Genomic DNA, 13,685 nt, shown 5'->3' with positions numbered 1-13,685 from the left:
TGTGACTGAAAACATGAAGTCTTGTTTGATAATCAGCTTCCTATTGTTCAGTGTTACAGCACGTCACTTGGTGACCATAGGCAAACCATTTAGAAGTCACTGGAAATGAAAATCGTATATGCATTTACATACATGGACTGTCCATGGACAGGTTTTCCATTTGCAGAAAGGAACACATTCTGAAAAGAGATTCTGCAAACAAATTGTAATTTGCAGATGAATCTCTGTTCTTGCATGCCTCAAAGGGATGTTGTAAGGTTGAATTAATTAATATTGATAGAGTTCTTTGAGATCCTCAAGCATAAAGCTCTGTTTAAGCACAAAATGCACATGATTATTGCTACTGAATTATTGTTTCTTCATGTTTGCAATTCTGGAATTGTTGCATTTGGAGATTTCACTAGATACAGGTCAAACGCCACTATATTAGCATCTTTTATGCTTCTTCCAATGTTTCTGATTTGGAGCAAGCCCCACCTGCTTTGGTTGTCACTTTCAGCAAGTAACCATCCAAGTCGATCTGAAACTGAGGAGTCTCACAAGGCAGCGATATCCGGGTCCCGTTCCATTTCACTGTGAGGTGCTGCTGGAGGCTGATAGTGCTTCTGCCCAACACAAGGTCCACAGATTTTGTCCAAGAGAAAGAACGGGTCCGACGTGCATCGTTTTTCACCAGCACCTGGAAGGGCGAGGCAGAGGAGGAGCAGTCTTTTGTCAAAACGTACTGACATGTTCCCTGAAAGTTAAATGTCCTTCCATCAAAAGTGTTGTAGTGGGGGTCTCCAAATACAGTGCAAACTCCAGGCTCTGCAGGTGAGTGAGAAACAAAAGCACCATCAAGACCAATTGAAGTTTGAAAAGCAGCAGTTGATAAGAACTTAAGAGACACAGCCCACCCTTACACACCCAAAAGTTTATAGTTAGGTGGAAGTGGAGGGCAACTAATAATAATAATACATTTTTTAAAAATTGAATGACAAGCTTGTTGCTTTCTATTTTTTCAATTTAAACATTCTTTTCAGGGTTGGGAAAATAAACATCAACATCTGTGAAACTAGCCAGAAACAAAAGACAAATCAACCAGTCTAATTCCACCACTCAAGCTGAATGAAACATAGAAAAGAAATTAACGGGAGGTGGGGTGGGGTGTAAACTATGTTAGATTATTTAAAAAAATTCAGTTCCAGCAACCAAAGGCCCTGATCCCGCAATCAAATCTGTGCCTGTGCCCAAATCCTTGTTTCTGTGCAGAGCCCAGCGGAAGTCACTGGAGCTCTGGGCAGGCGGAAGGGTCTGGGCATGTAGGTTTTATTGCAGGCTGAAGGTGTTAACAGTGACAGAAATATGGAACATATTATATATGTTCCATGATATAACTTATTTATATATATATATATATACACACACACACACACAGGTTATATCCTGACCCCACTGAAATCAATGGGCATTGTGCCATTGACTTCAGCAGTTTCTGGATCTGGCCTTACATGTTTATATATTTATATACATAACATTTATATTATAGACATAGACAGATATAGTTGTTTGGCCAGATTCACTTGTTTGTTCTGGCTGGCCTGCTCTGCCCTAGAGACATAAAGTAGCTGTAAATTTGCCTACCAGTGAATCTAATGCCTTCACATAAAATGTACTCTGACATTCCCTATATAATTCTATAAAACATAATCTTGCCACTAACATAATTTAGCCACTTTGAGTTTTTTAGTCGATATGGTTCTGTTGATACCTGGTTTAAGTCAATATTGGTTGAAAAACAAGCACTTTGTGAATATCTAATAGTGTGATTTATTTACATAATTATTTTCTACAAATGTAGGACAAATTTCTGGCTGGCATTTTCATCTGTGAACATGTCAGAGAAGTCACAGGTCAATGGGGAGCAAAGTGCATTTTTTTCACCCTGATTATTATTTTTATAAATTTTTTGTATTGCTGTAGCACGTAGGGGAACCAATCGTAGACTAGCACTCCATTGTGCTAGGCACTTCACAAAAATTCAACAAAAAGACAATCTCTCCATGAGGAGTTAAGTAGTTCTAAGTCTACTCTACATCAATTAATGCAGCACAGCTTCACTGATGCAGCTGCACCACTGCCGCACTTCTGGTGAAGATGCTCCAAGCCGACAGAGAGATCTCCCATCGACTAAATAACTCCTGCCTCTGCGAGAGGTGGTAGTTATACACTGGCACTTAGGTTGGCATAATTTACATGCCTCAGGGATGTGGATTATTCACACCCCCGAGCAATGTAAATTACACAGAAGTAATTTGTTGTGTAGATATAGCCTAAATATGGGCTTGTCTTCACTACTGGGGTAAGTCCACCTGAGTTACGCTACTCCAGCTACATGAATAACATATCTGGAGTCCATATAGCTTAGGTTGACTTACCCCAGTGTCTTCACTGCACTGCATTGACAGGAGATGCTGTGCAGTCGACTTCTCTTAATCTTCTCGGACAACTGGAATACCAGGGTCGACCGGAGAGTGCTCTGTTGTCAATTTAGCGGGTCTTCACTAGACCTTCTAATTCGACCCCTGCTGTATCGATTGCAGCAGCCTCAATCTCCCCATAATGAAGACCAGCCTTAGATTCTAACTCCCCTCCAACGGAGAGGCTGTGTGTAGGCTATGTATAACCAGAGATACGGATGAGACTTCAGTGGCAGGGTCTAGGGATTAAGGGGAATGGCTCATATATTTTAGAGTTTCAGCCTCCTGATGCAGCAATAAACACTAGCAACACTACCATCAGCTGATTACTGCTGTTCCTGGCAGGAATAGTCTGCATGGCAAGGATGTACACAGTGCTGCAATCAACAGAATAGAGGTGTACATTAATGTTGCTCTTGAAGCATCAACATACAATCACCACAGCAATCAGGCAGTTATCACTAGAACTATTCATTAAAAGATGAAAGTGGATAAAGAAGTTATATAAATACCACTTATCTTTTGAAAAGTTTTAAAAAAACATTAATCAATGATCCATCTGGTTAATCCAGCCTCTTGGGTCTAAAATGGACTAATACAAACCTACAAAGATGAAAGGAAGCATGGTCTTGAGGATAAGACATAGAATTGGGATCTGGGAGCTAAGCAATACATCCGTCCTTCCTCTACCACCTTAAGTAAGCCACTTAGGTCACACTTTTTTATGTTTGGATGCCTAGCTGAGGACCCCTTGAGTCTGACTTTTTCCAAAGACAAGAGTACCCCCAACATCAGCTGAAGTCAATGAGAACTGTAGAAATCTGAAAATCATGCCTTACAAATTACCAAATGAACCCTAAAAATAAATAAATTAAGGAGTATTTTTGAAAATGTGTGCACCAACCTCTGTGTGCCTCGGTTTCCTCATCTGAAAAGGCTAAGGATAATACTATTCACCTCACAGGAGTCTTATTTTACTGATGACAAGTTCTATTGATTTCAAGTAACGGTTACCCATTTAAAGAATTGTAGCATCAGGTTCTGATGCTACTGGTAAGTATTATTAGCATTTTGTCTTCATTTTCCTGTGTACTAATGCAATTATTTGCATAAAATTTATTTCCTTATTTGTTTTAAGAAATTAGATATCATTTCTATTCATGTGGGCACGGAACTTCTAAGAAAATGAGGAAATAGCCCAAACCATAGTGAAAATTTCAATGAAAAGAACGGTTTTTGGTCTGTGTTTCTGGAGGCCAAGAATATGGAGTTATTGTATATATTATTACCTAGTGTCTTTTTTTATTTCAGCTAAGACAGACATGGTTAAGAATCAAGACACAGAGAACAAACATCATTTATATATGTGCCAGCTAAATTGTTAGTACTGACAGGATCCAAAAGAAATATTTATTTTTAATTTTGAACGTGTTATGCAGAGTAATGTTGTTTTATGTTATGTTACATTGTGTCACATCATATGTCAACTTGGTGCAGCGCACTTACAATAAAAAAAGAATATATTCTGGGCTGGACAATTTAGTGTCTGATACAAATGTTGTTGTTTACTTTAAGAACTGAAATTTAAAAAGAGAGTTACCTAGGAATAGTCTAAATTAGCTGACACTACAGTGCCTTTGTATAAAATATTTCTGAAAGTTTTGTTAGAAACGTGTTTAAAAAAAATCAACAGTTTGCATGAGTGTGTGAGAGATACCTCAAACACTAGCCAACAAGGAGAACTAGTGGAGTTCCTCAGGGATCAGTTTTGGGACCAATCTTATTTAACCTTTTTATTACTGACCTTGGCACAAAAAGTGGGAATGTGCTAATAAAGTTTGCAGATGACACAAAGCTGGGAGGTATTGCTAACACAGAGAAGGACCGGGATATCATGCAGGAAGATCTGGATGACCTTGTAAACTGGAGTAATAGTAATAGGATGAAATTTAATAGTGAAAAGTGCAAGGTCATGCATTTAGGGATTAATAACAAGAATTTTAGTTATAAATTGGGGACACATCATTTGGAAGTAACGGAGGAGGAGAAGGACCTCGGAGTACTGGTTGATCACGGGATGACCATGAGCCGCCAATGTGATATAGCCGTTAAAAAAGCTAATGCAGTTTTAGGATGCATCAGGCGAGGTATTTCCAGCAAAGATAAGGAGGTGTTAGTACCGTTGTACAAGGCACTGGTGAGACCTCATCTGGAATACTGTGTGCAGTTCTGGTCTCCAATGTTTAAGAAGGATGAATTCAAACTGGAACAGGTTCAGAGACGGGCTACTAGGATGATACAAGGAATGGAAAACCTGTCTTATGAAAGGAGACTCAAAGAGCTTGGCTTGTTTAGCCTAACCAAAAGAAGGTTGAGGGGGGATATGATTGCTCTTTATAAATATATCAGAGGGATTAATATCAGGGAGGGAGAGGAATTATTTAAGCTTAGTACCAATGTGGACACAAGAACAAATGGATATAAACTGGACACTAGGAAGTTTAGACTTGAAATTAGACAAAGGTTTCTAACCATTAGAGGAGTGAAGTTCTGGAACAGCCTTCCAAGGGGAGTAGTGGGGGCAAAAGACATATCTGGCTTTAAGACTAAGCTTGATAAGTTTATGGAGGGGATGGTATGATGGGATAGCCTAATTTTGGCAATTAATTTAGCAATTGATCATTGGTTATCAGCAGGTAAGTATGCCCAGTGGTCTGTGATGGGATGTTAGATGGGTTGGGATCTGAGTTACAATAGAGAATTCTTTCCTGGGTGTCTGTCTGGTGAGTCTTGCCCACATGCTCAGGGTTTAACTGATTGCCATATTTGGGGTCGGGAAGGAATTTTCCTCCAGGGCAGATTGGCAGAGGCCCTGGAGGTTTTTCGCCTTCCTCTGCAGCATGGGGCACGGGTCACTTGCTGGAGGATTCTCTGCAGCTTGAGGTCTTCAAACCACAATTTGAGGACTTCAATAACTCAGACATAGGTTAGGGGTCTGTTACAGGAGTGTGTGGGTGAGATTCTGAGGCCTGCATTGTGCAGGAGGTCAGACTAGATGATTATAATGGTCCCTTCTGACCTTAAAGTCTATGAGTCTATAACTGTTGGCCTGAAAAGGAAGCTTAAATACAGAGTGTAACCGGATTGTAAAGGGCAAAGTACACAAAAAGGGTTCCAGCCACCATGTGTAGCTTGCTTCCCCCTCCTCCTCACCTAGAAGGGTTTCAATCACAGATTGTTTATATTCTTTTCCCCCACCGAGATATCCCCCATGAGACCTACTGGAAGAAGTGGTTCTCTAGTTAACAGTGTATGAGCAGCCTTCTTCAGCAATATTGAAGTCACTCAGTGGATGTGCCAACAACTGGACCTGTAAAGGGGCTAGCACACTCCCCTGTGTTTACATGCACATACATTCTGTCCTCACCTCTTAAAGACTTTGACCAAGATTTTCAGAAAGTCTGGGATTTTCAAAAGGGCAGAACAGAGTTAGGTGATTATCTCCCAGTTGCATCCCTAATTCCCTTGGGGGTCCTTTGAAAATCCCATACTAAGCCCACCTTTTGACTCCTAAATAAGTGACCTTATTTTCCAAACTGCTGAGTTCAGTGAGATCTTTTAAAAATAATATCACTTATTTAGCAGCCTAAACATGGACTTGGGAGCCTACCATTAGGCTTCTGCTGTTGAAAATCTTGGGCTTTGTGTGCATCTCATACAATATACTCAGTCTCCACCAACCTAAAGGATCTAAAAATTTGCCTGTGACCTAGATAGTTCCAGTTCCTAGCAGATTGGCTTAAATTTGGCATTCATAAAGCAAGAGCTCATGCAGTGCAGAGTAGATACCTTAAATAAATTATTATTTAGTCACTGGAGTGAGCTCTGAGGAAACTGGTTTGGACATTTTCTAAGTAAAGAGATGGGGAAAATAGAAGTTTACTGGTTAAGGTGATTTATTTGTACATCTATAACTCAAAAAGGACTGAGCTTTTTAAAACCAAAATGAAACTTTGAATGTAATTAGCCAAATGGTAAACTAAGCCCTAAATTAAACGGGGCAAATTATTAACGGCACATGCATAACAGAATTTCATATTTTTTTAAATTTAAAAATGCTAATCCATATAATACTTTCATCGTAATTGCCCCATGGTACAGCTTGATATAATGCACATTGTAAGGTGTTTTGTCAAAAAAACAAAACAAAAAAAAACAACAACCACAACTCTATTGGAGAAGATATGGTCTAATTCATAAATAAAATGGCTATTCAGATTTGTCTAATTATGTACTCGTGCAGTAGAACATGACAGCTGAAAAGTCTGTATGGGTAAATCACATGCAGTTTTTCTAGGTATTTACCCTTGCAGTCTATTTTGTTGATATACACTTCCATGAGAGAAGTTTTTTTTAAAGTGATTACTATAAAAGGGAGCAATGTGCTATAGTAAATTAAGGTACAAGTTGTTACTACCAGAGACTTGGATTCTAATATGATATGTCACAGGTGTCTAGAATTTGGTGACCTCACTCTTGCCTATAGTGATCACTTGCCTATTACAAAATCACAGAGTGATTTGGCATGACTGGCACATTCTGCCCAGAAAAGGCCTATAACTGAAATAATAATAATGATACTAGTAGACGTATATAGCACTTTTCATTTGAAGATCTCAGAGTGCCTTTAAAAATCTTAATTAATGAAACCACACAACACCAAATTGTGGCAGGTACAACGGGTAAACTGAAGTACAGAGAAGTTGTGGCTCAGTCATGATAGGAGGCGTGATAACTGATCAGGATTAAAGCGCATCCACGGATCTGTGGTAGGAAGCTTTCACAGTGCCTAAGCCCTCTACACCTCTAGCAAGTGTTGTCAGTCCTTCTAAGCAAGGATGATAGATTTAACCTGAATTCCTTGCTTTTAGTCTTGAGTTGAGGTTAGATTATTAATATCATTTGAATGTAGTTTAGTGGTGGTTGTGGGGTATATGAAAATGACCTTGGTATAACATAGGTTTACTAATTTATGGAATTGACGTCAGTGGCACTTTTTGTAAAGCAGGCCAAAAAGACTATATTTCATTACACTTTTACAACAGGATAAACTAAACTGTTGAACTAAACAACATTTTCCACCAGTCTGACCACTGTGTCTAATTAGTAATAACTGTACCCCAGCCATGGAGCTTAGGAAATGATGTGCCAAAACTAACGACACTTAATCCCAGCAGCAATAGACAAAAGGGACTCACTACCCCTTTAGGAGACTAGGTCCTTTTTCCTTCTGCCACAAACTGTTTTGAAAAATACATTTTAAACTAAAAAAAAAAATTGTCTTTTAACAATCACTGTTTTGGACCCAGTTTGTAGAAATTGGCTATGCACATCAGTACTCAGCTCTCCTGAGCACAGTGTGTTCTTGTACCTCTATGTTGTTTTTGCTTTGGGAAGTCATGTCTGCTAGACGGCCAGAAACGTCTAGTGTATTAATAGGTGTAATGTGTGTACATCTTATCTTATCAGAAGCAGGCTGCTGTTGCAAGACCTCTGATGATCTGGCACTTTGCATTATAAGTATACCAGTTCGGAACTTGCTAGTTAATTTAAAAAAAATTCTTCTATAAAAGCTACTTAATATTTCCCCCTCAGCATTGGGGCCAGTGCTGAGACACACCACCCCAAAGGGAGATTCAAGAAGAACTGTCCCTTTAGTCGGCCCAGAGGAGCGTGCCTACTGCATCAACTTTTAGGATAGTGTAAAATGCTCCAATTTCTGCATCCAGGCAGCTCTGCCAGACAGTGTGGGAAGGAGGGATGGGGCCATAACTCTCCTTCTGTCTGTTTTGGTTAGAAACTCTACAGCTGCTAGGAGGGACTGCTGTTATCCCGAGCCCCTGCACAGAAAAGGCCTGATCTACGGCCCATTGAAGTGAATGGAAAGACACTTACTGACTTGTGGAGGAGTTGAATCAGGCCCAGAATGCAAGAGGGGCATGGTTTCTTTAGCACTCCCCTGTCTGTATACTTGCCCAGGGCCTGGCTCACTCTGTTCTTAAGTAAGGTGTCACTTGATGAGCTACAGCTGGTACTTCAATAACAGCAGGTATATAAGCATCACACTCTTCTTCAGTGGTGAAGGCACTTGGCCTTTAGTTTCACTTGTCTTGAGGGTTATTGCTTACATAAATCACCACGGAGTCTTTTGTAACCTTCAAAAGTCGTTTTAATCTTAATTTAATTATTTTTATTTTAAACAAAAATAACAACTCCCCAGGCACCTGGAGAGCAGAACACTTTGTAATTCAATGAAAATAGCTCTGAAAAAATGACATCATCCTCTTCCTTTTATCCATCTTGAGAAGAAAGGGCACACTGTCCATTTGCAAATACTTTGAGTTCAGCTCAGGAAGGCTTTCAGTGGTAGTGAATTACATAGTGCATCACCCATTTAAGATTTTAATTTACCTCCCTCTCAAATGATCTTGATGTTGCCCTACTATAAATTACTGCCTAAGAATTTCTACAAGAACCTGCCCATCACGTGAAGTCAGGCTGTGATTATGTAATTGACAAGGGGACCACTAGAGGCAAGACTCAAGTCACCAAATTCATGGCACTTGTGAAAGGTCATATTTGAACCCAGGTCTCTGAAAGTTTTGGTGCCTTTGAAACTGAGTACACAGAAAATGTATATCTGTTAAAACAAATCCTGCTTCATTTCAAAATCCTTCCATCCGCTCCTCTTTTCTGTCTCTCATTCTGAGTCTATGTCACATATTTCTATGACCAATATCACTCATTCTAGCCTTGGAATACTGAGAACTGGACTTATGGTAAGAGATGTGTTGGATTAATCTATTAATACAGGATATTTTCACGACACCAATTCAACCATAAATTCCTTCACTAAGGCCAAATGGTGTTTATACAATTGCTCTAAACATGTCTAATAGCAATATGTTAAGAGTGCTTCAGTACATTTGAGATGCATAATGGAAGAAGTAATGTACATCATTGGTATAATCTGATAGCAGCCAACATAAATGATTATAAATTACAGCTGATTGGCAAATTTCAAAAAGTTAAAAAATTTAGACAAAAACCAGACATTTTCCATAGAAATTATTTTTAGTTTTCGGACTGCTCTGTTACAAAGTATTAAGGCCCTGATTCAGCAGTGCATCCCTATTCAGTAAAGCACTTAAGCATGTGCCTACCTTTAAATTAAGCATGGGCTTAAGTGCTTTGCTGAATAGGGATGAACTTAAGGAAATGCTTAAATACTTTGATAATAGGGCTATGGGAGGGAAAGGATGATGCTATGGCTAAAGCACAGAACTATATCAAGAGGCCTGTGTTCCACTGTATACCCTATCTCTGCCACAAACTTCCTGTTTGACCTTTGCAAACATTTTCTGACTCCCACAAATCAGCATAAGGACCTGGAGCATGAAATCTGATTATGCTTCGTATTTCTTCATATCACTTCCTTAGCTTGGATAACTGTAGCCAGGGTGAATCAAATAACATTTGCAAATTTCACAGGCAAACTATAATTTATACTGCATAGCGAGAAATGTTTCCTCTAATTTGACACACACAAAAAGTGGTATTTGGAAGATTAAAAATTCTCTTTGACAGATATTTTATTTTTAATTTATGGGAGATATTATACTAACTCTGTCCCCTGCTAAAAGCGCCTGTCTATGCCTCCATCAAAAAAGAGGGAGATGAAATATGAGCATGTTTTGATTATAACTTTTTCCTGATAAAATAAAAGAGAATTTTTAAAATGTGAAGAGGGAACTTACTCACTTTCAGTGCAAATAGGACAGCATCCTTTTCTGTTCAGGATCTTACCCTAATTGGGAAAAAGATAGACTGGTTTACTGAAAGCATTTTTGGAGCAACGACTGTTATGTTGTAAGGCTGGATAAACCTTTGAAAATAGTTCAAGTTGTGTTTGAACTCAATGCCCTGGTTACAGCTTCAAATATCAGGTGTTAAAAACAGACAGAATATTCAAAAAGCTTCCTGGCAGTCCCCTAAGAAATAAAATACTAAAAGGACTCTCTGTTGCTACTTTTCTCTTAGAGAGAGCAGGGGGAATTTGTACTCATGTATTCATGGCTATCTAAAGTACACTAGTTGTTTTATATAACTAAGACTCCAACCTTTTTCCCATAAAATACATATGGTTCATTTCTGATGCAGATTGCTTGTATCCCTTCAGTTGCTTATGGGAAATCCTTACTAAAGAGAGTCATTCATCCAGCTACAAATACTAGTAAGAGATCTCACTGGTACAAATCAAGTTTATTCAAATTCTCTTCCATGGGTAAATACGGTGACATCCCTTACAAAATCATATTACTAAACTAGAAATAGTGGACCAAATTCTCTGCTGGAGCCAATGGGTGAAACCCCATAAGTGTACTATTTACATCAGCAAAGACTTTGGTCCAATATTAGTAATATTGAGCAAAGGCTCAATCCACTTTGCCCAGGCCAAGGTTGTTTGTTTGCTTGTGTGTGGGGGTTTGTGTTTTAAATAGTTCTGTCTCAAATAGAGGTTGCTAGAATTAGGAAATATGTGCTTTTGTTTGTGTGTGTGCATGTGTCCTTTTAAAATCTTCACTGAATTAAAAAGTGGCCTAATTGATTTAGTTCAAATTTGCTGAAACTGACCTTCAAGTTGAGAATAATCATAAAACATCTCAACCTGAAAGGTGGATGCTTTTGAGGATTTGTCCAACACAAAAAGTTAGTCTGCAGCAGGCTACTGCAGGGTAGATTCACAGCCCAGCTTGCCACAAACTACTTGTTTGCGTAGACAAACCCTTAGTGAAACCTAGGGTGATTATAACTGAAACTGCTTTGTAAGTCGCCCACCATACACATACAAGGAAGCAAGAGGCATATGGAACTTCCTTACTTCCCTGCATTGGCTCTCCACATCACTTGTGGCAGTTCATGGAGGGGAGAGAAGCCTCTGTAGGGCCACTACTCTGGTTCTCTTACAACTGGGCAGAGCTTTGGCTCTGCCCCTCTCAGTGCACCAGCCAGAGCAGAACTGAAAAGAGTGGAGAAGTAATCAGCAGCAGGTACAGAGCTCATGTGGGTTACCTCTCTCCCAGAGCAATGGGAGAACCAGGGACCAGACTGTGATTCCGAGTCTCTCAAGCACCTGTTATAATAAAACACTTTTAAATACCTTTAACTAAGTGGCATATAAACCCCCAAAATAATATACAGAGATATTTAGTTGGGCAACCCTTATTAGCATTAATGGGAGACATGCAGCTTAATGCCCATACATTATACTGAATATTCTTACCTCTCTGTTTCAATAAAAGAGTTGAAATCATCAGCCAAGCTGGAAATGGCAGAAATTCAAGTGAAATTGGAATCTGCAAGGCAGCCTGCTGAGGCTGGTTACTTGAGCCACTATGTTGGCATGGGATCCTGTTTTTGTCTTGTAGAATAAGGAAGCCCATTATTGCTAACATGTGCTGCAAGAGTTCGTTAGCACTGAGGGTTCCCTTAGGAGTGGGATAAGTGATGTGATCCCATTTTTACCTATGAATATTTATAAGCAGACTGCATTCAAGTCTCTTTATTTTCTAGGATTTTTCTTCTTTTTCATGAGTTTTCAAGTCTATGTTTGAGGAGGGATTTTTTTAAAGGCAAGAATAATTAGGGTTTGGGGGGACGCTGGTTGGTTGTGCAATAGCAACAGCTGTTGTTTTTTTGTGCCTCATTTGGCACTGCAGTAAAAACAGCAACTTTTTGTTTGCAATAATAACAGATGTGTATAAAATTAAACACTGTCTGTGCTTGGGATGGGAGAACGTGTTCTGAATAAATTTTAAACTCACATGAAGTTCACGGGTTCAAAATTTATCCACAGAATCAAATCCTCTGAAAGGCTTCGTGTGCAATGAACTTAGCTCGATTAACTATTTCATGGAAATGGTGCTCAAAGACAATTTTATGCTTCAAAATCACCATGCACTTTCATAGTAGCATTGGAAGAAACATCTCTACAGCAACTCAGCTTTAGCCCAGGCTGGTATCACTAATTAGAAGTGTGGTATGTACTGGTGGTGTGAGGAGGACAGCAGCAAGGTAGAAAATGATAGTGAGAGAGAGAGAATGGAGATGGTATAAAGGAACCAAAGGACTTGGAAGAGTAAAGAATGTGGAGAGGAGAAAGGGGTAAGTGAGGAGAATATGGGCTTATCTTCATATACAGCAGTGCAGCTGCACCCTGTAGTGCTTTAGTGAAGACGCTACTACACCGACAGGAGAGTTTTTCCCATCAGTGTAGTTAATCCACCTCTCCGAGAGGCGGTACCAGTGTTGATAGAAGAAGCTCCCGTTAACATACACTGTCTACATACACCGTTGACATACACTGTCTACACCAGGGATTAGGTTGGTATACCTGCATCGCTCAGGTGTGTGGATTTTTCACACTCTGAACAACATAATTACACTGATATAAGTTTGTAGTGGAGACATGGCCTTAGAAAAGAAGAGGGCTAGAGAATCTCTACAGGGACTCAATCCTGAAGAGGATGAGTTTACTCCATTTCAGTAAAGCACCTAAGTACACGCTCAACTTTAACTATATGGGCATGCCTGTTGGCTTCAGCCGGACTACCCACATGCTTAAATGCTTTGCTGGATCAAGGCCAGAGTGCTCAGCACATTGTCGAATGAAGCCCAAGGCAATGGAGGAAGTGTGCCTGTAGAATCAGTGATCAGAAAGTGGAAACAGAAACCATGAACCAAAAGGCTCAGTAGAAACCCAAAGCAGGGCTGACTTTGCTATCGGTGTGGCTGGAGGGCATTAAAATAGAGACACATACATTGCCTCAGTGTGCAAATGAAAGAAACTCAGAAAGGCACTTCCTGAAATTATCAGAAATAGTAAAAGATTCTATACTAAAAAAAAAAAAAGTAAGAAAAAATGTGTATAACCTTGGGAAAAATGAAAGAAATGGCAGACACAATCTCACAAAATGTGGCAACCAGTCCAGACAGTAATACAAGTGGTTACTGGGTATAAAAAACATCTACAGCTTTACCAGTGTGAAGCCTGTTCCGAGTCAGATATAAAAGTCCTAATTAATTTAGAATTTGGTTGATGAATGAATCAATATTCCATCAGGAAAACTTCACGAACAGAATGCTAAAGCTGAAGAGTTAAGCTTT

At 39.4% G+C, this 13,685-nt stretch overlaps 1 protein-coding gene across 1 annotated transcript in view; it reads right to left on the bottom strand.

Moving 5' to 3' along the window:
• The window catches only part of BMPER (BMP binding endothelial regulator), a 215,892-nt gene that overhangs the window by 67,561 nt on the left and 134,646 nt on the right, over positions 1-13,685 (bottom strand). The window contains exons 11-12 of the mRNA XM_039527768.1: positions 10,281-10,326; positions 478-807 (exon numbers count right to left, since the gene is read on the bottom strand). Coding sequence (XP_039383702.1) covers positions 478-807; positions 10,281-10,326 — 376 coding nt within the window. The remainder of the gene's footprint in view (positions 1-477; positions 808-10,280; positions 10,327-13,685) is intronic.

The sequence above is a fragment of the Mauremys reevesii genome, linkage group 2 (assembly GCF_016161935.1).
Source record: "Mauremys reevesii isolate NIE-2019 linkage group 2, ASM1616193v1, whole genome shotgun sequence".
NCBI classification, from domain to species: Eukaryota; Metazoa; Chordata; order Testudines; family Geoemydidae; genus Mauremys; species Mauremys reevesii.
The sequence above is the reverse complement of the archived record's forward strand: the minus strand, read 5'-3'. Positions and strand labels throughout refer to the sequence as shown.